Source organism: Cydia strobilella, chromosome 13 (assembly GCF_947568885.1).
Source record: "Cydia strobilella chromosome 13, ilCydStro3.1, whole genome shotgun sequence".
Lineage (NCBI taxonomy): Eukaryota > Metazoa > Arthropoda > Insecta > Lepidoptera > Tortricidae > Cydia > Cydia strobilella.
The window spans coordinates 9493083-9520979 of NC_086053.1; the positions used below are offsets into that span (position 1 = coordinate 9493083).

The following is a 27897-nucleotide window of genomic DNA, read 5'->3' on the forward strand; positions in this document are numbered from 1 at the left end:
TCACTTGCTAAAACGGCATAACATAGCAAACGGGAGGGAAATGTTTGAAAACAGGTCTAATAGGTCATACAATACATACCTACCTAATACCGTGTACCTAAACAAGCCTGTTTTCCTGAACTGTGGAGATAATTTATGGATTTCAAAACACCAATCTAAAATTTTAAAGTATTAATTGCTATTAACTATAATTGTTATGGTAGACCGGTAAAGAACGCCATGAGGCATTAAGTCCCCATTTTGTATCTTTATGTGTTACGTGCTATAAAGTTCAAAAGAAATAAATACTTCGCATTTTATGTGTATTACCTTGTACGTTATGGAATTGGCTCTAACTGCAGGCGAAGTATTTCTTGTAAAAACTTCTGACAAGGTCGACTCCGTATACACAGCAGTGTATTAACAGGTGCAGTAATATCCCCATTTATTTACAAACGAGACTAGATAGCGTCGAAAACAGTTTACTTCTTGGAAAGTGTAAACTTTGCATTGGGAACGGATCAACGATCGGTTCTAATTCTAGTGCAGTGGAAGTCAGAGGCACGAGTAGTTTGCGTTATTACAACGGATTATGGTACAAAAGTTTTATAGCGTTATTCATAAACGCGTTACTGGCCTGAATTAGCCATGAATCGTTTGTCTTTATCTGTCATTTTGTAAGAAAGGGATAAAACATAATTTAACTAAATCAGGCCCGTAAAGTTTTATGAATAAGGTAAGGTTTAACATTAACTATATGGGTCAAATACATTTCAAATAAAGGTCTCGTCTGTGGACAATATAATAAAAGATAACGACCCGGGTATATATACTTATCAAGCTTTTCTCGAGTCGCAGTACATATTGAAAAGAAGTATCCCGCATGTAAGGGAGCAGTGTAAAATTGATTCTCTTTTGATTCTCTTTGCGATGTCTACAGGAAAGACGCAAACGAGTTAAGCTAAGTTGTAACATACAATTACATTGAAAAATAAACTAAAACTAGCAGTTGTATCTACGTTAATTGACATTTCATTGACTTAAATTATTATTTATTGCACTAATACTATTATAGTTACTTTAGTAATGAGGTCTGAGTATGGGTCTGAGTACTCAAAAAAGCTTAACCTATACTAGACGGCAAAAGAGAAATTCAGTCAATATAATCATAAAGAGTAATAAAACGTAGCAAATAATTTCTAACTAGACAAAGTACCTATGTTGGCGAAGTTTCAGGAATCTGATAAAGTGCGGATTTCCCAGAACGCTTAGAATAAATATTATAATGTTTGTGGTACATTTCCCTCGAACATTTTTAATTTATTAGTTGCTATCACATTTACATAAAATATTAACGAATAGGCGCGAGACACATGCGGAAAACATTTACACAACTTTTGACCCAACTATAACTTTACAAGCCTTAACTTGGCAGACGCCCAAACTACCAAACGGATTGGCAACAGACAAAACTTGTAATATTGTATGTAATATAATTTCTAAATGTCGCCAGAGAGTTGGTATATCAGTCAACACTCGTCTTTGGAATAGCTCATATGAAATTAATTGTGCAAATATGATAGGTATATTTATTTACCTCGTCATCCTTAAAACGATATTTCACGGGCTAAAAGGAATGAAAATCTTCGGATCAAAGGTAAGAAATTAAACGAAAAACTAAATAACATGACATTTCAAATAAATCAAACCGATGTTAGTGGATATTTTAAGATGTTCCTGCGAAAAACCTCCGGAAATACTTTGGAGTTCTTAATGAGATGTGATAACCAATAACCAGGTACGGTGAGTTTTGCGAAGTAGATACCAGATGTACAATATATTTATAATGAAATCATATTAGAGGATGAGGTGGGTCATCGAGAGATGTTCATAGAAATATAATTTTCACATCACCTATTCGAAAAGGGAACTTTTCTTCCCTGCTAGGAGGGATCAAAGTGGCACTTTTCTGTTCAAGGACATTTTGTTGCCAGTATGAAATATTGACACAAAGACATGAAATTAGTATGCAGATAATCGATTACAATTTCTTTATAATCGATTTCGTGCATACAATTTTTCTAACTTAAATAATATTTTGTTGTAATTGTAAACAAAAAATGTAATTATGTAATTAACGTATTTTAAATTAATTAATATCATATTTAAATTAAGTAAATTAATTAATTAGCGTAATATTTACAAAGAAACGTAAAAAAACTTTAGTTTAATAATTTAATTTTCATTTTGACATTTTAGGTCTCCTTAAACGCAGCCATACTTGTCTATGCAATTTAAAAAGTTTATATTTAAAAAAAAATGTACAAATATTTCACAAAGCATTATGCGGTTCTGTATTCTGTATAAATTTGTAAATACTTAGTTTAAATCAATAATAATAGGCCTTTTCATCTGTGTCAGATGTTTTAAGCAGCATCCCGGTAACGACACTAATAATAATAAATATAAGTGATATCAGTCTTCATAGTGTTCTTCCGAAGATTTGGTTCAAAGGGGTAAGAGCTAATTTGTTATCAGAAAAATCTACAAAAATAATGTACTTGATTTTCATTGTATCATTTTAGTTGTTTGCTGCTGTTTTTGAAAAGATATTAGGTACATAATTATGAGCTGTAGGTACTTTTAATTTGTCACTACAGTCACGTCTGAAAATATCGATACGGACAAAGTGCCAGAAGTATGTACCTATACTAAGGTCGTGTACACATATTTTTGGCACTTTGTCCGTATCGATCTTTGCTTAAAATAATAATGTTTTGAAACCTAATGTTAGTATGTAGTTTCCTCATAGGTGATGTGAAAAGCAGTATGTGTCACATGGTAGCAAAATTATTTTCACCTTGGGCGTTAACACTTGAATCCCTCACTACGCTCTGGAGTCTATGTTAGAATCCCTAACTACGCTCAGGATTCTATTATAGAATCCTTCGCTTCGTTTAGGATTCAATTGTACGCCCTCGCCGTAAATATGTCATTTTGCTCCCTTGTGACACAATCTACTATTAATGCGGCTGCATGCCGCTTGATAAAGTCTGCCATAAAGGTGACGAAAGAAAGGTTAAACTTTAATGGTAGTCTAGTGTAAAAATTTGGGTGCACAAATCGTACTCAAAAATATATGTCCCATACTTATGCCAGCGAATTAAGAACTATATGGGACGTATTTTTGAGTAAGTTATATGCACCTTTATTTTCACACTTGATTGTACAAACTATAAGAATTATTAAGAATTTTACAGTATTGTCTTGCTCTTAGAATATAGCAATAACTATTAAACTCATGTACGAGTTAAATACATTTTCCGCAAAGGATGTCACTTTACTTCAACTAATCTTCTCATATTATATTTCTAATAATTGAAGGCGTCAAGATTTTGTATGCGATGGGTGCATACTGCATACTTGTCCTATACCATTAAAGTTAAGCGTGAAACAGTTAAGCCACACCAACAAAGAAAAATCTTAAATAATAATCAGATTTAGAAATTTCACACGCATCATTCAACCCTATCGGCCGTGACGTAACCATAACCAAGTTACCGGCTCGTCTCAAGGTTGTCTATTGTGCAGACGAGAATAAATGTCAATCGTAAAGGGAACAGCAGTAAATGCTAACATAAGGTCAGCGACTTTATGTACTTTGTATGGAAACAGCGTGTATTCAGAACCTCAGGTACAATGTGCTAAAGAATATGAATATGTACCTATGTATAACTGACGAGTTGATTTTCTTGGGGGCGAAAATACATAACTAGGTCACATATTGTATAATGTCTGGCCCAATTTCCCCAACGTGATAATTGTTATCTGACTTTGACAATACGTCGTACATTTCTGGGTCAAACGAGGGTACCTAACTAGCATTCGTCGTCTCGACACAGAAAATTGACAATAAAGACAAGTAAGTCAAGTTGTGTTTAGTAGAATCAATCAATTTCTTACCTTAGCGTCCTGACTAGTTAGCATTGCTTCAACGTCATTATAAAAATACACACACAACAAAAAGGGAAAAGATAAATGCTTGATTCGTAGAGAATGCCTTAAGAGGAAAGGTGACGGCCGCTACTCCATACAAACGTAGTCCCCATTTTCCTCTCTGGATATTGACATTATGGAAAATGTTTTTACATAATTTGATGTAAGTATATTAACCATAGCTACATTTATCATACCATATGTTTGACTTTTTTCGATTTTTTGATTATTGTAAAAATTTGGAGCGAAAAACAGATTTCATACAATTTTTTAATTGCTCCCCATCATCTTCCTCGCGTTATCCCGGCATTTTTGCCACGGGTTAGTTAGTTAGTTAGTTTTGCTGGGCATTTTCCGCAACTCGACATCCAATGTGCCTATTTTGCGTGAAACGAGGTAGCGCTACTCTAACCACCCCAGCTCCTCCACGAAGCCTAGCAAGGTCTTCAGGTTGCTAGTTGCTTCCTTTAGTGTGCATGGATTTCCTAGGTATTTGCTCCTATATACTTCTACCTGTTTACAGTCTAGGAGAATATGTTTTGTTGTTTCTTCTTCTGCCATGCACGCTCTGCACATGGGGCTGTCCGTTTTACCCATGATATGTAGGTGTTTGTTTAGTGTGTTATGTCCTGTAATTAATCCTACTATTTTACGTAGTTGGCTTCTTTGTGTTTTCAGTAATATTTTGGTAAGTTTGTGGTTCAGTTCCGGTAGAATTTCTTTGGTTTGCCTGCATGTCTTCATTTCATTCCAGTACTTGTTGTGCAGTTGTCTGTGATGTTGTTCTAGCTGGTTGTGTATGTAGGATATTGGTAGAGGCATAATTGGCTCGGGTCCATATGCCGGTGTTTCTGAACCTTTCCTGGCCAGTTCATCCGCTGCATCGTTTCCTCTTGATCCACTATGCCCCTTTATCCATTGTACTCTTACTTTGTTGCCTTCTTTGCTCACTTCAGTGAGGCTCCGATGGCATTCAAGTATAAGCTCTGAGGTAAGTTTGTCGCTGCATAGCGCTTGTAGTACCGATTTACTGTCTGACAGTATTAGTATGGTTTCGTGTTTCACTTGTCGTCTTGTAATAGCATTGCAAGCTTCTATTATTCCTACACATTCAGCTTGGAATACTGTATTGTGTTCACCAAGGGGTTTTGCCACGGGTCATGGGAGCCTGGAGTTGGAGTCCGCTTGACAACTAATCCTAAGAATTGACGTAGGTACTAGTTTTTACGAAAGCGACTCCTCCTCCTCCCTCCTCTTAATTCTTATAATAATTAAAAATTCGAATAAAATCTAACGTATATAGGGGCATAACTGTGGTTGATATACAACAAATTGTGTCAAAATATTTTAAATAATCCAGAGAGGAAAATGAGGACTACGTTTACCTTTGTATTAAAGGGTCTGTACGTTTGCACGGGTCCTCCACTTTCGTCTTAAGGCGTTAAATCCGCCAGTTGTACTCTTTTTTGTTAAATTGTGCAATAAAGTTTAAATAAATAATTCATTTAATCACAGGACGTGTTTTAAGATATAAGACCAAAATGTTATTGATAGACACTTAAAACCTCAAGATACTTGGAAAGCCTATTGAAATTCAATAGGAACAGCGGATACGGCGGCAAATTGCATCGCTGTAAAAACAGTAGCAAAATAATTAAAGATTTTTTAAAGGTTCTGGGTTCAGTGCCGATTATCTACGTATTTTTTTAATCAAATGGCACAAGTATTTGTAAAATTAAAAAATACTGTATCTTACAAAATATAATGGTTTTTCAATGCACAAAAAAAGAATACATAAACACTTCCCGAAGATATCACATAGGGTATGGTATCAACGGATCACATTGTAAGATTTTGAAACATAATGTCTAAAAAGCATTGATTAGGTGGTTTTGTTTTATTAAATAGTTATAGCTTTACTCAAGAACTGCAACATTAACATAGTAATTACAAAGTGTGTGTAATAACCCGCCCTATACGACAACAAAGTTATTTACGGTTAACTGTGGAAACATTATGTTAGCAACTTAATTTATTTTGTGTTCGCGTCCAAACGTTAACGTAAACAACCAATTATAATTATGGTTTGACGCAGTGACGTTTGTTAGTGTAGTAGTTACTGGAACTTACCCTATTATAATTTTATTGTAACTAGTTACGTGTCATGTCAAATTTGTCCTAGTACCTTATTCCCAACGATGTCACTCAGGTTTCGGATTAATTAATAAATAAGCAAGCTTTGCTCAGTTTGGGGCTAGGTCGATCTGTGTAAGATTGTCCCCAAATAAATGTATATATATAAAATGCAAGAAATAAGGCTTTTTATTTTTTTAAATTTTTTACATTGTTTGTATTAGTCTTCAACGCAGCTGGCCCACTTTATTGTCACGCGTGCAATAGACCATTTAAGAACAAGTTCGGCCTGGCCAGCCACATTAGAGCTCACGCTAGACGTCCATAATGTTTATTTGGGGTCGCCGTCATCAAAAACGATGAGGAGGACTATATATATATATATAGGTATGTATATATATTAGTCTTCAGTAAAGTTATAATATGTCATGCTTGATTGCCACCGACGTGGTATAAAAAAAAGTACAGATAATAAATAAAATTAATGGTTTCATGATAAAAGATGATTAATATTTAGCAAGATCCCCGTCTTCGTAGGTTTCGGATTATCAATGTCAAACGTAATACATATTCCCTTTTGTGTGTAATACCTAGTACCTTTAAAACGGGTCTGGAAGCCAAAGTTTCACATTAACGCATAAAAAAACACATAACAATAGAATGATTGTATGAACTTGAGGTCCTCATTTTGTTCGATATGGACAATATTTGGCAAAGATAAGCATGTATGTGATAGTCGAACGCTGCATCTAATTCTCAAGGTTTTCGTTTCAACGAACCCTAACCGTGTACTGCACGTTTCATTGCATATTCTATTTACACACAACGTTCACGCCTGTCTAAAGCTGTTACAACATGCGATTATTCCGAACGCAAGACGATTACGTTGCGGACACTAATAATACAGTTCGGAAACAATTTGCCACTGGAATCTGCATTTTATAGCGATAGAAATAGGGTACTTGAGATGATGGGGTATGAGCAAAATGCATTGTTTTGGTTTCAATGTTGGCATTGATACAGAAAGACATCTATGACTCAGCACGAGCCAGTGAGTGGTCCCAACTGTACCTGATTTCATGGTTTGAATCATTCCTTTATGCTCTCAATTAAAAAAAAATACTCAGGCCAATTCGAACAATGCGATACGTAATTTACTAGTTCTAGAAACGATATGGATTAGATTTCAGTGTCAAAAATGACGTTACTTCAAACAAAAATGTCATTTTTGACACTTACATATCTAATCCATATCGTTTCTAGAACTAGTCAATGTCGTATCTCATTATTCGAATTGGCCTGGTTGTGTACAATTTTGCTATTACAGATTGTAATGACCTGTGACAAAATACTATGAACAAGAATACACGTACGCAATTTGCTAAATTTAAAAAAGGAAGATTAAATTAGATGCGTAAGTAAAGCAAACATAAGGTCACTAACTTCGAGTTTCTCTGTGAGGATACTAACACAATAAATTAGCTTGGGTGTCAGGCTGATAGAAAGCTTACTAAGAACAAAGTACGGAACAGTAAAGAACGAATCAGTAATTTTACCGCAGGATCATTTCATCAGGGTAGATTTGAATTTTATCAAACTGAGCGATCTGATCCATTAGTACGGGACCCCGTGATGTGACTCACAATTTGACTCACCGAATTTGTGGATTCGTATCTAGACGTCAATCGTAAACTGAAACTAACGAAAGTGTTGGAAGATGTTAATTACTCGCTGTTAATTAAGGAACATTTGTTTGTAAATTAATAGATTTGTCTGCGTAATACAAGCAGGGGAGGCTTGTGCGTATAACTGAATAGTGATGATTTTATGTACGAGTTTCTAAGGCTAAGATACGTTGTAAGATTAATGTAGGTTACGTGCTTTGTGTTTTGTTATAAGATTTTAAACTAATTTTTTGTATAAAACTATTAATCTAGTAGGCAATTAGCAAAGTTCTTAGCATGAAAGACGTTTAAATGCTGTTGCTGCCTTAACTTGTTTCTTAAGATGTAGTTGTAGGTAGGTAGGCATAATATTTTGAGACGTAATTGGAACCTTGAAACCCGCTCTTAAAATGTCTTCTATTGACAATTTTGACAGATTCTAGGACAAAGTTATTCAATGCAGTACTAATTGTCGCCTTATGATATCAGTACAATTTTAAAGGTTACACATGTTACCAACCAAACATTCGTCACGCCATGCAGTCATAAATGAAAGCCATATAACCTTAGTACGGTCCAAGCCATCGCCCGCCCATATTACTGGCTCCAGACTGATTCCGTATTCCCCTAATACATCATAAAACTGCATATATCGTTTTATTTTCTCCCTTAAAGGAACACGAATTGGCATAAGCCGTACAGGGCCAGTAAAGTCGATTCTCGTTTCGAAAAGCGCCTCTGGTGCAGCGGAGATGTAAGCCGCGTCAGAATATATCAGAATATCTTCGACTTATCTCGTGGCTGCTGTACAGATATCTCTCTAGACAGATTTATTCACGACTGATTTGCTGATATGGCACTGAAACTTTGAACATTTCTCAGAAGTTAAAATAATTTCATTGTCACTTGTACAGAGACGAAACTAACGAAGGCTAACACATTAATTGAAACCTGTCAAGCCATTTAGGTTGTAAAATAAAGTTAGCCCCTTCTTTTAAACGGGTAAAAACACCGAGATATTTTCAGTACCTATAAGAAATGTCTTTACGCCAAAAAGCTTTAACAATCTTTGCTTTATTACAGTGTTTCTGATCGGGCTACATTACACTGCACCGATTTCGCGTCACTCTTTCATTAGCCGACCAAATTGGTTCCAGTGGCTGCCAGTGCCAATGAACTAATCAGACCAATCAGTGGCATATTGTGGTGATTTTATAATAACATGAGTGCTACTCGTTAATCATCGGGCGCTGGCCTGTTTATTAAAATTATCAACGTTGGTTACACGCAGAACGGTACAGTATTGTAGGATTTAATTAACTTGCAAGAATTGTATTCATCGTAAAACGACAAACTGCATGGATCATAGGGCCACAATTTGGGAATAAGGGCCTTTTGAGACGTGTGATTTTTTTGAGCAATTTTTCTTCAGTGTTAAATATTACTGCTATCAAGGCATTCATTACAAGCTTTTCATTAACTTGCAATGTACCTATGTAAGTAAGTATGTATGTAATATGTAACTATGTTTGCAAGGGTCAAATCTTGCAAGTTAAATTTGACCCACTTCCCGGTTTCCGATGAAGCTAAAAATTTGCATATATTTTGAAGTTGGGTGACAATGCAATATTATTAGTCTAACCCGTTCGTATAAAAATACCGCAAATCGATGTACAGGTTAGCCGTTTGGCACACACATACTAGAGGCCAAAACAAATTTTTTGACCCGCAGTTCCTAAAAAAAATTTCGCTACACATTAGACATGAGGATATCACGTATCATTTGTGGTATATTGTACAAAAAAAAATCTGCCATATCGTGTCTGAAGGAGCCCAAACTTGGTATGTTTCGAAAATTCTTTTTGTTTTAATAAAAAAAAAACCGAAATGTAATGATGTAATATATTTTTAGAATCGCCTCAAAAAGCCCTTTCGTATGATACCACACTCGATAGGTTTTGGAATTTTTTTTTCCATACAAAAAAAAAATGTTTTACCACTCCCCCGCAGCGAAATTTTTTTTAGGAACTGCGGGTCAAAAAAATTGTTTTGGCCTCTAGTATGTGTGTGCCAAACGGCTAACCTGTACATCGATTTGCGGTATTCCTTTGAAATTGGGGTCGAGCGGCTTCCGCTATGTTGTTACCATCGAGCTGATCTGATGATGGAGACAGGAGGTGGCCATAGGAACTCTGTGATAAAACAACGCAACCTAATTGTGTTTGGGGTTTTAGAATTGTCTCGATAAGTATTCGTTGCCTGTGGAAAGAAAAGTACAGTCAGCGATAAAAGCTTGTATCAAAATTGAAATTTTTGCCAAAAACTTATTTTAAATTTGTAAACGCATTCGCCTTTATACGAATATCTACATTTTTGTATAAAAAATTTAGGCATTATTTAGTTTCATCCAGTATCATTCAGATATTACATTTACTCATATTTAATCAAACTGGCCATAGCATGTTTATTTATGTTTATAAGCCCGGTATATAGCACATTTCAATGACACCGAACGCTAAGTTTCATCAAGGTTTCGCCATCCATTGTTGTGTCATGTAACGGTTAGATTCCCAGGCAAAAACTAACCTATTGATGAGCTTGCACGTTAAGCGTATTGCCATGGTATTGTGTTAAGAATGTATATGAGAACAATTAAGTTAAGGTCGTGGATTTATCTTAAGTGTGGTAATGAAATCTAAAGTGGCCATTGTTTTAACATTAAGCTTATAAGTCCATTATCAAACCTCTAATTTTGATGGTACACGTTAAGAGGTCGCTATGGCCTTGATGTGTAGCCCTAAAAGTTGGAGCTCTGAAGCATAAAATGAATAATGTGAGCGAATTATTTGTGACTGCTTTATGATAATTCTATATAAATATTAAATACACATTGAATTATGCATATTGTATCCAATGTTTGTATAGAACTGCGGCATTAACGAAATATTTATGTGAAAATTGTATTGTGAGGCCTAAAATGTTACATCAATCTCATTGAAAAGTAATAATATTTCTATTAATATTACTATAACAGATCATAATGTCCTCCATCGCCTTGCGTGATTCGTCATGTGTGGTGTCGAACAATGGTTAACCAAGTTCCTGGTGCATTGTTGCATTAATGTGTCCATTAATGTCTTCGGCGCCATTGTAGGTACATTGTAATAAGGGTGCGATTACCATACGTCAATTTGAATGCCGATTAGGTTGAGTATTGATTGTAATAGTGGCCTAATTTGCTACTTGTTCGTTTCGGGCGGTCGTGGTGTGGAGTACTGACAAACTTGGTATGTTCTATATAAGAACATTCTTGATTATAACGAGACTAGAAAGTAAATATAATCAAGTAAATTCGTATGTATGAAATGCAACTGGATGAATATTTTATTTTATAACTGAATAGTAACTATTAGTGTCGTACAATATGAAAAATAAGGTTTGTGTTGCTTCTGTAAATAAACCACTTTTCTTGGTCTTGAATATTACGTAAGACAAGGTTTAATAAACAGCACATAAAGCAGCAGGTTTTGCTGTATAAAATGCAACCCCATACTGCATGTAATAAAAAATATTTGTTTAGATTTGAACTTAAACAGCTGTCAATAGAGTTGAATATCATATGTGACATATATGGCTTCGTATGCGATAAAGGGTAAAGCGTTACAAAGTATTTAACTCGATTGTTATGCATATTAATCGCAGTTAAAATAACGTTAAGCGAGAAAATTAAGCGTTTACCACACTTGCGTTTCTTACGTCATAACTAAAACAAACACAATAGATATCTCTTACGATCAAAACCATTAAATGTTAAAAAGATCAACAAAAACGGCCAATTTTGAGTCCGAGACACAATTATCGACACGAACGCATCTTCGTTTTTAGGTCGTTATAAGCGTATACGCACGCGATGTCAATATTAACGCTAACACTACGGAGAGTTATTGACACAAATAGATGATAAGGTGCAAACAACAGTTGAAAGATGTCACAAGACTTATGATTTTAATCCGTATACGGACTTGATCGCCATAAAAAAGGTTATGTAGATTTTTCACCGCATACACAATTTGCTTTACTTTTCGTACGCCACGTACCTACCATAGAGTAACTTATACTAGAGCGGTACTGTCATAGTAAAATTTGTAACCCCAGTAAATTCACTGCCATCTGTCGACACACTTTAAAACTAAAAATGAAGATTTATAAAAATACGATAGAATGTATTTAAATATAGATAAATGATTTTTTTTATTTGCATTAATTATTTTTATGATTTTGACTCATGTTCTTTCACTGATATGCGTTAAAATTGTATAATAACAAACGAAACCGTCAACGCCATCTATACGACTGTAGGCCAAAACTAGTAGCGCCCTCTGAACGAGAATCAAATTTTCTTGATTTTCGAGGCACGTTTTTTCCTTAGACTGTATCCATCTATTACGGAGTTATATCTATCTTTGTACCTACTTACAGTCAAGTATGAGTATCTTACTCAAAACTATGTCCTATATTGATTTTATGTCAGCCAATTAAGAACTATGGGACATATTTTTAAGTAAGTTGTATGCACTCATATGTTTTACACTTGCCTATACGTGCCCGTCACGATTCATGCTAATCAGCCGGGCTAGCACATGATTGGCGCGACAGTATGTCACCGCGAGATAGACTACCCGTCCCTCTTTAATTAATACAGTGAGAAAAAGACGGGTAGTCCATCTCGCGGCGACATACTGTCGCGCCAATCATGTGCTAGGCCTACTGTCTGTAAAAGATTTTATAAAACAATATTTAACTCTAGTTAATATTGCGTAACATAGCCTAACGCTAAAACTTCACCATCAAAAACAAAGCCAAGTAAGTGGGCTATGAAACATGACTGTTGAGACAGATATTGATGGTCGAATTGGTTCAGTATCGTGAATAATGGACAGACAACAGTTTGGCCTTTGGCTGTCCTATTATATATGTCATTATCATAAAGGCCAATTTAGCCAGCAATAGGCCAATATGATTGGATGGATAATTGAATGAATTGAATAGTAAGAACGGAGTAGTGACTGTGGTGCGTTTGTCGCAAAATGGAATCCAAAAGCAATAATTCCATATGGAGAAATAATTAAATAATTTAATTAGTATTGATATTAGAGCATAGCCAACTTATTCATCTTATACCTTTAAACGAACAATTATTTTATATATGTATATATATATTTCGGGGATCTCGGTAACGGCTCTAACGATTTCGATGAAATTTGCTGGGGGTTTTCGAGGGCGAAAAATCGATCTAGCTAGGTCTTATCTCTGGGAAAACGCGCAATTTTGAGTTTTTATATGCGTCTCTCAGATATTTGTGGTATTTTCTATAAAAAGGGACCTTATTGTCGATGGCGCTTACGCCATTATTAACGATGCTCCGATATAAATACAATGCCGCGCGACGCTGTGCGGCGTAAGCGCCATCGACAATATTAAGGTCCCTTTTCATAGAAAATGCCCCATTTTTACTTTAATAGCCACAATTAGTTAATTTATGTTTTATCTTTTTCTTACAAATAAATTAATCGAAATGACAGATTTAGACAAAAGGTTAATACTAATTAAGGCTTGTAGCGCGTTTATGAATAACGCCATTAATCTTTTTTGAGACAAACTATACACCTAATATAACCTAACAAGCGATACAAACAGTTTATCACATAGTACGTTATTATTCGCAATATTTAAACTTACCAGCTTTAATAATTAATAAATCATGTAGGTATTATCCGGAATAAATAAGGTAAATCTGCGAGACCCATACATATGCTTTAGCAACAAATAATTAAGTCAAAACATCATTAAGCAATATTATTATTAACTTAGCATTGCGACCCACTAAAAATGAAATAATATATTGTATTTAAAGTGTATTTCTGTAATTAAATTACGTATGAATGTATCGAGTCCTTAATTGGCTTATAAACACATGATATGAATAATTCAGAATAACAATTGTTATTTCTGTTACCAAATTTAACACACGTTTACTTTTTATACATAGATAATACATGTATATAGAAAGAGATAGGTAGTTTATTTAACATATTCAATTATTAAAACTTTGCCAGGTCACCCACGCAAAATTTGTACAGTTTTGACTGTCAGTTGGGACTGTTGGGCAGGAACAGATGTCGAAACACCTGCGCGCGCAACTGTCGTTATGGCAACCAAACAGAAACACACCTTTTGACGGGCCATATGGTCGTGTTGTGCGAAATCAGCTTTTGAATGTACATAACATACTAATGCCATAATAATAATAATACATGTAATAATGCATAATGCATGTGTTGCCACAAAATTAAAAAATATAATCGACATTAATGCGAGCATAGACTTGTGCCCTTGTTATACCTACCTATGTAGAATGGACGTATTGATATAATTCCATATCAATACGCTTTCAGCAAATGAAGTTGTTAACACTCCCATGTATCTATATTATGGAAATATGCATTTTTGTTAAAACCCATTCAATTTTTTACAATAAAAGGCAAGATACATGTAACTTTAATACAAGACACCCAGATAGATTAATACTGCCTAGAACAAGAACGAGCCTGTACAGCAAAAATTGTTACGCGATGTCAGTGAAAATTTACAACCATCTACCAGAGGACATAAAAAAATTACCATTTAATAAATTTAAGGCCAATCTGTTCGCCTGGCTCTTAAGAAAAACATTTTATTCAGTAAACGATTACTTCTGCGAAAACCACGATGAAGCATGAAAAAATATATTTTTGTATAAATTAACGCATGTTAGATTGTAAGTAGAAACTAGAAATTTTACATTATTTTTGTATAAACTTTACTGACAATAGAAAATTTTGTTCTGTTTATGTTTTAGTTAGTTACTCGTAACATTAGTATAGGTAATTTAATTCTGTTTGATATAATTATAAGACATTTACATTGTGTATTTTGCATGCCGTTTCACGGTTAAATATGATGGCTCCAATGAATAATTGAGACCTGTTTATGTTACCATATTTAATGCAAATAAAAATTATCAATTATCAATTATCATAAACTGATATTCCATATTTGAAATTATGTCTTTAGTAATGTACTTAATGTACGCAACTACACAACAGCAATAAAAGCGCGAATTTTTATACAAACTATAAAATGGCTATTTTTTAAATTTTTGCCCTCGAATATACAGTCAACTATCCCTGCAGCTGACTGTGTACAGGTGGCTTAAAAATAAGTGCATTCCCGTTGCCAGGGTTTTGGGATTATACTGAGCAACTTTTACTATGGAACCAACCACGAAATCGCGAAAAAAATTTTACACTCCCATAGATGGATGGGTTGGTCTCATAGTAAAAGTTGCTCAGTATAATCCCAAAACCTACCTGGCAACGAAAATGCACATTTTTTAGCTACCGTGTATAGAATAATACACTTCTTTTACTAGCAGTAACGGTTGCCATAAACAGACAAGTTCCTTTTGTCGTATAAAACGAAGGTCATGCAACCTTGTACCACTTCAACCATATCAGCACGATGAACTCCCAGTTTTGTCAGCTCTTATCGATCGCACCTTTGTACTATCTACTACAAATACCTATTGAAAATGGTTATGGCGTCAGACTTGGTTGAAAGGATCGAGGCACTGATCCCGAGGAGAACTAAGATGAACTGTAGATACGGGTGCAGCAGGCGAATTTTGCTATTGCTAGTAAAGGGGTCCACTGACTATCAATTCAGTCCGCCGGACGATATCGACCTGTCAGTTCTTCGGAACTGTCAATTTTTTTTTTATCTGACAGGCCGATATCGTCCGGCGGACTGATAGTCAGTGGGCCCCTTTAGTATATATATGGCGGCTTTCGATATATTAAAAAGTTAAAACTGTAACTGCCTGTTAAATAGTTGGGTGTTCTTTTCTCCAATTTGCGTTTGGCGTATCGAGGTTGGACATAAAATACATTATAGGATACTGGATAAAATTAAAGCTGAATAGAATTGTTATTGCTGAAAATGCTGAAGCACTGGCTTTTTAGAATAATATTAAGTTTATATTAGATTTTAAAATAAGGCACGGTGAAAATAAAATCCTTCGGGACTTGTGGTTTTGAGAGGTGAGGGTATTTCCTGTGTTGTCAATAGTTGCCTTAAATCGGTTTGTTTTCCGTATGTAGTCACTTGGTCAGATTTCATTGACGTCAAATTCATATACAGCAGATGTTCTAAAGAATTTCTGGAATACTTAGGTATCCTACTAATATTAAGGTACATAATATTATCCCAACCGTAACTACGAGGATTGGAAAATAGAACAAAATTAGAAATGAGAGTGCCCTTAAGTAAGATTTAATTTTAAACAGGTATCTGGGATCTTATAAAAACTAAAAAAAAGCGCGTTTTCTCTGAGCTAAGATCCATTTTTCGCCCCGAAAACCCCCATATAGCAAAATTTCGTCGAAATCGTTAGAGCCGTTTCCGAGATTTCCTAAATATATAAACATACAAGAATTGCTCGTTTAAAGGTATAATATTTACCTACGAGAAGACAAAATATACGTACGTATATTAAAATATTATTTCATCGGGTCTGTTGCGAATTTATTTTGATACCTTTACATCACGACGTTTGACGAAGTCCCCGAAATTCGTGATAAACCCGATAAAATTATGTTTTAATATGTGTTCAAAATGCGAAAGTTTTACTTGTTAGAATTTAAAATGGCCTAGAATAAAAGAAAATACTAATATTTTCAGTTGTAAGACTTGTAAGTGAAATTGAACATTTCACACCTAAGTTACGGTACGCGTTAATTACATTGCCGTAAAAATGCACTCAAAGAGCGATAAGGCACGCAATTGTAACCAGTTAAAACATTCTCACGCACTTATTAAAAAACTTCGTACCTACATTTTGCCCGCGAAAACATATTCGTAATTTGAGGAAAATTGCGCCGTCAACCCTAGACTGTTATACGTATACGCCACTAAGTGAAGCTACTAGTGTAAAATTAAACTAAGCTATGTATTTACTTACTACTTCATGCCCGTAAAAACAAAAAGTGAAATTTGTACATCTTTTAGTTTGTCGCAAATTCTTATTTTTTAAGTCGAACGTCAGTCTGTCAGATGTATTTTATTTACAAGCAACAAATTTATCTAATGAATCTTATTTCAGTTGGGAACAGAGCGGTTAGGTACCTATTTTCAAATGTTTACGAATATTCGTTACAAAAACTCGATAGCTGTTAAGAATATTGGTACACACATGACAAGATTAGAATAAGGAAGAACGAACGGAAGGATTTTCCGATCAGACCACTAAATCCCAACCAAAATAAACGCCGTAATCAGTTAGTCCATAGATAAGATTCAGTCAATTTCAAGGGCGCGCGGACACTGTTTTTGCGCGTCATTTTACTGCTACTAAAGGTACTATCACATTTTTCCATTTAGCTAAAATAAAATAAAAAATAACGGAATCATACAACCAATAATGGAAAATAAAATACAAATAACTTACATCTTCTTTAGAACCAGAACTTCCTGACAAAGGAGGCGAAAGAGGGGAATCAGTAGACGAAGTAGTTGAATTCCTTTTCTTATTCTGTAACTTCTTCATTATACCCTCCACAATCGTCGGCAAGGATTGCCTCCGTGGATAATTCCCTACGTCCATTTCAGCGCGTAAACGTCCGGTCCGCTCAAACTACCACCATCACTAGCTTATCAATGCACTACACTGTTGTTATCAATAAAAATAATACATTGCCATACGTGTGTTCAGGTCGGTTTGTCAAAAGGAAATGATGGGCTGAAAACAGCAAATGTGCTCGCTCGCCAGCCGCCAAAGCAGATACCAACAGGAAAAGAGGTGATGATAACAGGAAATTTACATATTTATTGCTGAACTACGGAGTCAAGAAGCTAAATTTACTTAAGAATTTAACTACCTAGTTTAGGTTTTTGTTTTGGATTTTGTATGTCAATGCTTACTAATATTACCTATGTGATCAGAATTACTTTTTGAACCTATATTTTGATTTGTGTTTTTTAAGAGTCTCGCTTATATATTTAAATTGTATAAACTGAAGGATCCGGCCTTCACCACTGGAGGGCTCCGATACTTTTTCTTTAATACGAGTATATAACATCTATTTCAGTTTATAATTGTCAATAATATTTTTAAAATATTTTAGTGTTTTTAGTAATAACATAATACCTGCACAATCGTGCAAAACGCGATAAGTACCGAAACAACAGTGAGAAATCTGATATTTGGTAACACAGAAATTAGGTCGTTGTAATAAATAACGCAGCAAAAACAAATACAAACAAACGGAACTTTATAAATATCCCGCTTATCCAAATAAGTTTATATAAACGAACAGCGAAAAGGAACCCCACACTCATTATCTATCTAATCTAAACATTCCCGACACCTAACTAAAATTAAAGGGTTTAAGTAAAAACTCGGAAGGAAATAAAAATAGAACATAATAATATTGGTACAAAGCACAAAATTGGATGAGTGTCTTTAGCCGTCTCGAATTTAAAAGCAAAGCAAAGGCTACACACGGATTTCCACTTGTCTCCTCCAAGGAAAGTTAATGAATAGGGGAAAAGTCCAAGACCGCGAGCTTATTTGAAACAAAAGACTTACGTTCAGCGTTAAAAAACAAACAACAGAGTAACGCGGAATGACCTCCCGAAGAGTGCCCAAGTGAGGGCAAAAAATAAAAGTGTTTGGTTGAAGAAGAAAATTTGTAGCCGGAAAATATCTGCAGTATGTGTAAACAGGGGAGCGATTCATGGCTGCTAACCTAAATTCGAACTGAGAGTAAACATTGAATACCGACGGTTTGTACAACTTCAATTACAATGCCAGTGACCTCCATTTCTGATTCAGAACAGATGGATCATACGAAGGTTGTCATAAAAACTGTGTTATTTCGTCAAAAAGTAAAGGAGGTAGCATAATTTTCTCTAGTATAGAATCAATCGGAGAACCATTCAGAATCATATAACAGAATTGCGTCAAGCAGGATCGTTGAATAATATGTATATCTTCACGGAAGTTACACCGTTTCATTATTTTCGCCTAAATTAGAGTCCCCACGGGTTTCTGAGGAATAGATCGAACTTGAGGTAGCTCGCTGAATATTATATTGGCAACATCCATCCATATGGGAATTTCGTGGCTGAATTAATATAGCGGCTGCGAAGAATTAACAAAGTTTCCGAAATTTCACGCCTCTTAAGAGTTTAATCCTTGAAAGATTATTAAATAAAAGCCAAATTTCATTATGCGAGGAAATTAATGTAGACTTGATGGAAACTTTAACAACAAGAAGTTATTTAGAAAGAAATGTTTTAAAAATACATACAATAAAATACTAACAGTTACAATGAAAACAGATACAGTCTTATTAAAATTATAAAATAACAAATATTGCTTCTACAGGTCAAAACTTTGTAAAACCATACTATGTTTCGTTGAATTTGGTTACCAAAATAGGGGCGAGTACAAAGACTCAAAGGATAAAGTTGCTCTTTGGCAAAGTGGTCCGATTGAAAAGTTTGCCGAGCGGAAGCCCTTATGGCCATGAAGTTGGCTACGTTGCACTTATGTTCTTTACAGTTCCGGTAAAATGGAGACAGGAGGGAATGGTATTAGCGAACGCTCAACCGCACTCTTTGTCCAACGTCTGAGCATGTTTTATTAGTTTTTTAATTATATCGGAAAACTTGCCGTTAGAAAACTGAGCTATTCCGCTCGACTCGCATTATAAAGAGGTATAATTTTGCACAAAAATATGTATTACAAAAGGGCACAACGATTGGAAATAATATTTAAGTTGTCTGAGGAGATTTTTAACTCTCCTTAATTTTCAAGATGCCTAACCGTGCCCAGAAATTACTTCACAATAAGTTCTGCTTCAATAATCTTGGCAAAAGAGCGGCACTCGATTCAATATCACGATTTTCACGCTTGTCTAAGATTTCTAGTCATCGTACTGACAAACACTTATCCTGACCTCTGGCAGTTTGACAATTGCTATCTCTGAGGTTAATCATTTTTCGTATATCTACAAGTAAAGTAAGTGTACCTGGGTCTACAAATAAGGCACTTTAATACTTATCGACACAGAAATATACGACAATTTGCCAGTCTCAGAATATATTAATCAATTTCATGAACTAGGAGGCTGATATAGGCTATATATTACATGTCTCCCAAATGAATCCTCACTAGTCTTGGCAGACAGCACCTCAATATCGTGCAATGTTTACGCCCTGTCCTGACCCCTGAAATATTACACCGGCGTGCGTGAGGTGCTTCTCTAATTTTTAGACCTTACATATAAATAAGGAATGGGAATTGGAGAGGATTCAGCGGTTTAAGGTAATGATCGATCCTCAAATATAGGTCAGTATTTTGATCTGACCTGATTTAAAAACAAGATTAAAATTCCCACTCAAGTCAGGCGAATTGCATAATTAACTTGATTAAAACTGAGTCCATCCTTAATTTTACCCCTTTATTTACAATTTCAAACAAGGAAACAACTGTTTATTTAATCTAAAGTCAGACACAAAGTCCAGGTTTACCGATCACTAGTATCCTATCAAGAATACTAACCTATAATTTGACGTGATTTAGCAAGTATTTACCCTCTTATAGGTTTCGTACAAAATCTGGTAAATACGATATTTAAAATGAATTGCCAAGTTCTTTGAGGCCGGGTACTGGACAACATTAATGGTTTTAACAACACAGTTTTTAAAATATTTAGATCACCACGGTTTCACTCAGTATTGTTAGTCGCTTTTGGCGACATGTTTCGGACTCGTCGGACACTCGTGCCTGAGGAAAGACTCCCGACGAGTCCGACACACAGATAAAAAAGATATCTTAACTCAAAACGCAAAACTCTCTTGCGCACGGTTGCTTAAAGAAAATAATAAATTGCTTGGTCCAATAAATATGTCTCGAGTTAAAAACATCATGATTTTTTAAAGCAGAATAAAAATTATTTAGTTTTATCTTTACACATTTTTGAAGCTAAAGGTAGTGATTTGAGTTAAGATATTAATTATTCGCCGCAATAAAAAAACGTCTTAGCAAGAGATATTGCACGCTCTTAAAAAACGGTTTTAGCTTGAGTAACTCTTCATCAAACCAAAAATATTACCCAATTCCAAAGAAGAAGCACCAAAATTTTCCTTTGAGACTTTTAAGTTTTTAGGCAAGAGCGATTAATTCTTGATTTGATGTTTTCAACCTACAGTCAAGAGCCAAAGCTATTTCAAAGAAGAAGCACCAAAGTTTTGCTTTGAGACTTTTAAGTTTTTAGGCAAGAGCGATTAACTCTTGGTTTGACATATACATTCTACAGTCGAGATATAAGAAGTTCAAATAAAAAAATACACGGTTTTACGCCAAGATTTAGTTAATTCTTGGCTTGATTTTAATAATTCTTGGTTTGATGCTTAAAAACTCTATTCAAAATTCAAGTAGCTCTTAAATCAAAACTTAACACAGGTTTACGTCAAGATTTATTAGATTCTTGGCTTCATATCCCAAATTCTTGATTTAATGTCTACAAGATCCATTCGAAAATCAACACGTTTAAATCGAATAATAACAAAGTTTTGCGTCCAGAGCTAATACATTCTTGGCTTGATTTTAACAACTTTTGGTTTGATGCTTATAAACTCCTTTTAAAATTCAAAGAGCTCTTAAATCAAAAATTAACACGGATTTACGTCAAGATTTATTACATTCTTGGCTTCATATCCCATATTCTTGATTTAATGTCTACAATCTCCACTCGAGAATCAACAAGTTAAAATCGAATAATAACAAAGTTTTGCGTCAAGAGTTAATACGTTCTTGGCTTGATTTTACTAATTCTTGGTTTGATATTCTTGAAACTACATTGAAGATTCAAGATATTTAAATAAAAGAATAATACGCCATATAAAAAAGTCATATCTTAAACGGAATATTAAAAACATTAGAGTTTCTTACACTTTTCGTGGTGTTGCCACTGCACAAAAAATGTCTTTAAATTGGTAATTGTGATTATCCGTTTAGTTTGTATAGTTTGTTAAAGGACTGTCTCATTTCAAACATAGACAGAGAGAATCATACTATCTTAGTCTTACACCAGTACAAGCACCGAAAAGAAAAGGATGAGTATAGATTTTAGGGTTCCGTACCGAAAGGGTAAAAACGGGACCCTATTACTAAGACTTCGCTGTCCGTCCGTCCGTCTGTCACCAGGCTGTATCTCGTGATCTGTGATAGCTAGACAGCTGAAATTTTCACAGATGATGTACCTATTTCTGTTGCCGCTATAACAACAAATACTAAAAACAAAATAAAATAAATATTTCTTTCCAATCTCGAGGTTCTCGTCCAATCACCGAAGTTAAGCAACGTCGGGCGAGGTCTGTACTTAGATGGGTGACCGTTTTCATAGATAATGATACGGAACCCTTCGTGTGCGAGTCCGACTCGCACTGGCCGGCTTTTTAGGGGTCCGTACCCAAAGGGACCTATTACTAAGACTTCGCTGCCCGTCTGTCCGTCCGTCTGTCATCAGGCTGTATCTTATGACCCGTGATAGCTAGACAGTTGAAATTTTCACAGATGATGTATTTCTGTTGCTGCTCGGCTATAACTACAAATACTAAAATCTCGAGGTTCACGTTCAATCACCGAAGTTAAGCAACGTCGAGCGGGGTCAGTATTTGGACCGTTTTTATAGATAATGGTACGGAACCCTTCGTGTGCGAGTCCGACTCGCATTTGGCCGATTTTTTTGTTTTTATTTACTGACAATTTGGTTTGACCAACTAATTTGTGTTTGCCAGACTATAATATATATAGTTTGGTCAAGCCAGGCTGTCTCATTTCAAGCATATAGACAGAGAGAATCATACTGTCTTTGTCTTACGCTAGTACTAGCACCCGAAAGAAGGGGATCAGTATAGTTTTCATTGTTCTTACATACTGACAGTGACAAGTTGCGTTTGACAACGCGCGTTAAAAAGCGCTTTAATCCGTCCGCACGTTAAATTCGATTTAACGACCAGCGCTTAAAGTCGAAAATCCAACAACGCTTAATAAAAAGCGCCACCGCCATCGTGTGAATACTAGTTAATAATCTGTGGTGTGAATAAATACACATTCCACACACATTACACACACATTACACACACACACACACACACACACACACACACACACACACACACACACACACACACACACACACACATTTTCACATGTATCCATTTGTGTCATTTAAACGCTTTTTTTTTAAAAGCGATCGTGCTAATGAGGCCTTATATTGAAATATGGTTAGTCAAAAATCTTCAGTACACTGTCTTGTTATTTAATATAGAATGTCTTTGGCCTTAAGGCCCCAGTACACAATGGCCCAGCGTCGGCCAGTCTAAGGGACGCATTTATGCGTTAGAGGGAGCAAGTGATATTGCTATCTCAATCCACCGCATAGCTGCGTCACTTAGACTGGCCTACGCTGGACCATTGTGTAGAGGAGCCTTTAAAGTTCTTATTTTGACAAAAAAATAGGCCCCTTAATAAAAAGACTTCCCGGGAACCGGGAAATAAAATTTGTAAATTGGCAACACTCAACTGATAGTATCCTTTCCTATCGTTATTTTTTTCTCTCCAATCTCTTCCGGAACATATTCAACGCTTGCGCCGCTTACCGTTTATCTGTTTATGGATATCACGAATATCACGATAGTAGTTTATTATTATTTGTGTGTGATCTGCTGCTGTACGTGGCCACAGGGGACTCGAGTGCATTACAAGAGATAATGGAAGAAACGAGCGTGTTACTTCATTCGTGGGGCATGCCACCCGAAGTGGTGAAAAGTTTTCTTGGTAAGTACCTAGTCAGTTATTCAAGTAATTATAAATTCATTTACGTGTAGTAGTAAGTAAGTATTATTATAAATAATTATATCTAAATGTCACCCGATCTGTTTGGACGAAAGTTTTAGGTTGTGCCTATCAACTATCAATGGCGTGGGCGGCGTGGATATTTCCGTGGTAAAGCCTAAGCAAAGATAGATTACCTATATTTTTCTTTAATCTTGTGTGTCTTGTTGTCCTATTTTGTAAATATTGGACAAGCCGGCCCCCCTTTGGTATAGTCTGACCCATATTTCCCAATCTCGAGGTTCTCGTCCAATCACCGAAGTTAGCAACGTCGGGCGAGGTCACTACTTGGATGGGTGACCGTTTTCATAGATAATGGTACGGAACCCTTTGTGTGCCGTGTGCTACCACTGGTGCCGTTACTTAATGTTATTTTGTATTTTAGATAATGATCTTTCAATCGAAAAATTTAAAGACTTGACTGATGCATATCTCAAAGAACTGTGTCCTCATATTGGACAAAGAATAACATTAAAGACCCACATCCACGAGTTGCTGGATTCTTTTGCTGAAACAGAAACAACAGATACTACTATGGACATGAATAAGGATGCTAATTCTCCCAAGAGTAACTTAGGATTAGACGACTCAAATTTAAGTCTTTCATTACTCAATGACATCACTAATATTTTTGAAGATACAAATAGACCCCCGCTGCCTGAGTTTGATATGCACACATTGTTGCAAACATCGGCCCATGGCAATAGCGTGCTTAATTATTATAAGTCATTCAAGATACTCAATGCAAAGAAGCGCAATATACTGGTGGACATTATCATCAAACACATATATACATATATTGTCAACAAGTAAATACAAATTTTAATTAGTTTGTATGTAGTGCTTTGTAGATCATTAATCGCCAAGTAGTCAAAACTTTTGGTTTACTTTAGAGCAAACAAAAGATTTTTATATTTCAACCTAAACTGGTGAATATTATCATCAAACACATCATTATTTTAGTAGTTTTAAGTGGTTATTTATTTTATTTTTACTGTATTTCTTCTTGTCTTTTAAATTTATTGTATTTGTATTGTAAAATTATGTAATGGGTCTATTGCCAGAATAAATAAACATTCATTCATTCATTATAATATTATAAATGCGAAAGTGTGTCTGTCTGTCTATCTTTTATCATAGTGAAATTTATTATAGAGATAGTTTAGTATATTAAACCTATAGTATATTAAAATGGTTTAGTAAAAGTAAATTTCTCACAGAGCCCCTACAGAAGCTAGGGCTCCGCGGAGCACATTTTGAGAATGCCTAGTATATTATATACATATATTGACAACAAGTAAAAATATAAATTTTAATTAGAATGTATGTAGTGCTTTGTAGATTATTAAAGGCTTAGTTAGTAGTCAAGTCTTAGTTTAGAGCAAACAATTCTTTTTAATATTTAAACCTCTGATGCCCAAACCGATGCCTCTTTCTAACAATCTTTCCTGGGTTATTTGGCATATTACGATTTTTGGCCCATCTTTGTAAAAAAAAACACATTTTACTTTAACTGGATGGCATATAGCCGGAGAGCTGGCTACTAGGGCGGGTCATTTTTACTTTTTATTTTATTTTATAAAAAGTAAAAATGCCAAGACGAGACAAAGGGCAAAAGGCAGTGCATTTTAATATATTTCCAGAAGTTTCTGTTGGGAGGAAGTAGTGCCAAATGGCTCACCTCCTGTATTGGATTCTGAAATAATATGCAATGTTTTTTGTTACAATGGGAAAATATAGGCCGTCCTATATAAATAAGACTTTTTCCAAACTTATTTTTTTTTGTCTGTTATTCTGACCTCCACCCATTAAAAGCTTCCAGGTTTCCGAATCTAGTATTAAGGACAGTATAGTAATCTAACTATACGGGTTTGGTTGCTCTCATTGTTATGTCATTTCTGACGTAGCCAGCTCTTAGTCTAAAATAGTATAAGAGATAAGTTCCCCTTTGTGCATGTTAAATCAGTACAAAATACATATTTATTTAATAATAATATTATTATGTTACCTTTGTTTGTTTTGCCATTATTAACTGTGTTTTACTTAAACATATAAAAATGTTGCTTTCAGCAAATTGAAACCCGAGGACTACAATATACTCGGTGCCAAAATAATATCACTTTTTCCATGTGAGACTCTAGAAACTTACTACGTGAAAGCCATCCCCACTTGTAAGTCGCTTACAGGAAAATACGTTCCTGCAAAAGGAAAGCTAGTTGATAAAGTACGAAACCTTTTGTTCATTTCTGGAGAAAAACGAAGGAGTTCTGCTACTAAGATTGACACATTAACTGCGAGTGGAGAAGAATTAATTGAAACTGAATGTTTAGGTTTGTGATAAATTCTTATTCAATATATTCTACTTAGGTATCTCTCGGGAGACTCCAATTTATTATTTTATTACTTACATTAGTTAAGAAAAAAAAAATGCAATGACTACAATATTTTGTATTATTTGTATTGTAAGTATGACAGGTTGATTTATAAAATGTGGTGTTTGTTTTCAGATGACGATGACGTTTTATGGTTGAATAATAATAACGAGCCTTGGGAAGATGTCATTAGCAAATGGAAGAAAACATTCAGACTGAGAAGGAGGCACACCAATTCATCTACAGTCCATGATTTTCTTGAAAATTGGAGCATTTTAAAAAGTGATAGAGGACATGTCCTGGTAAGTCCTTTATGCATTTTGAACTCAAACAAAACTGTTTTCAACTGACTTCAAAATTTCAAGAGGAGGAGGAAATGTTTTTTATGTTTGTTACCGATTAAAAAAAAATGGTTCCAGATTAGGCCCATTTTATTGTTGAGCGTACCTTACCTACTGTCATTGACACGCTGGGCTGGGCTGACATGTTGAAGTCGGTTTTTTTTTTTCATAAAATTATTTTCTCTTCTTCCTCGGTCCCTCACTGCTGAGGATTGCGACCATGTATGCTCCATCTCCATAGTGTGTGAATTGGTTCTGAAGTTACTTAATAGTTAATATTTTTTTTTTTAGATTAATTCCGATTTTGAAGAACTGTTCAAAGAAAAGTCGTTGAATTTCCATAAGAATTGGCATGACTTTTTTCAGAAGCTTCTTATAGCAAAGAAGGGCCAAATAAATAATAAAAATGCACTCTCTCTAATCGAAACATTGAGTGCCATAACAGATGAAGGTAAGCGGTTCCCTTTACCTTTTCGTGTAATATTATTAGGTACATTATTAATATAACATCAGGTATTATAATTCTGAAAGAGTTTAAAGTTTGTATTGTAAGATGTATGATGTAAAGCTGTATGATGTACGAATGTATTGCCACATATCAGCTCCTTTAATATTAATAGTTTTCTCCAAATTCTAATTCTATATTTTGTTAATAGATAAAAGGATTCCGGTACAAATAAGCTTATTGGCGTACTTAATCCCTCCAAAAGGCAGACTTTCAAGAACTGTCAAATACTCATCGACGGAAGCAACTGAAGGCATCATCGTACAAACAGACGTAAGTTACCTATGTGTATTATCAAAGATAGATATAACTCCGTAATAGATAGATACAGTCTAAGGAAAAAACGTGCCTCGAAAATCAAGAAAATTTGATTCTCGTTCAGAGGGCGCTACTAGTTTTGGCCTACAGTCGTATAGATGGCGTTGACGGTTTCGTTTGTTATTTAACAATTTTTAACCGTACCGTACCGTACCGTAGTATGAAGTTCATGGCCTTCACTAAATTAAAAAGCTACATTGTTTCACTCCCTGGAGTGAGGAAAGTCGCACTTTCCTCACTCCAGGGAGTGACGAAAGTAGGCTTGTTCGAGCTGCTGAGGTGAAAAACTAATTTCAGACCTCATGTCATTGTATGTGCAAAGTTTCATTACAATCCAACACGTAACCTCTTCTCTACTGTATTCTTTGTATTGTTTCCTGTAATGAGGTGTACAATAAAGAGTATTTGTAGTATTGTATTGTATTTTTAAAATGAGAACGGAACTTCGTTTGTATGGGAAGGTGAAATTCGGCCGAGCTTGCCGGAGACTCTTAAGCCAACTTACTTGGGATTAGCCGGTTAAACCTGAAGTGGCTGGAGTTACCATGGTTTCTAGTATAATTTGACACTGGGTTAACGGTTTAAC

General features: G+C 35.1%; 1 protein-coding gene across 8 annotated transcripts in view; it reads right to left on the reverse strand.

Annotated features, from left to right (window-relative positions):
* LOC134746644 (rap1 GTPase-activating protein 1) overlaps positions 1-27897 on the reverse strand; it is a 382127-nt gene that overhangs the window by 73859 nt on the left and 280371 nt on the right. Inside the window, exon 1 of one of the 8 annotated variants that reach the window (XM_063681137.1) lies at positions 17317-17668. The exons of the other annotated variants lie outside the window; for them this stretch is intronic. Within the exon in view, the coding sequence (XP_063537207.1) occupies positions 17317-17472 (156 nt within the window). The 5' untranslated portion in view covers positions 17473-17668. Of the gene's footprint in view, positions 1-17316; positions 17669-27897 lie in introns of those variants that run through there. 8 annotated transcript variants of the gene reach the window in all.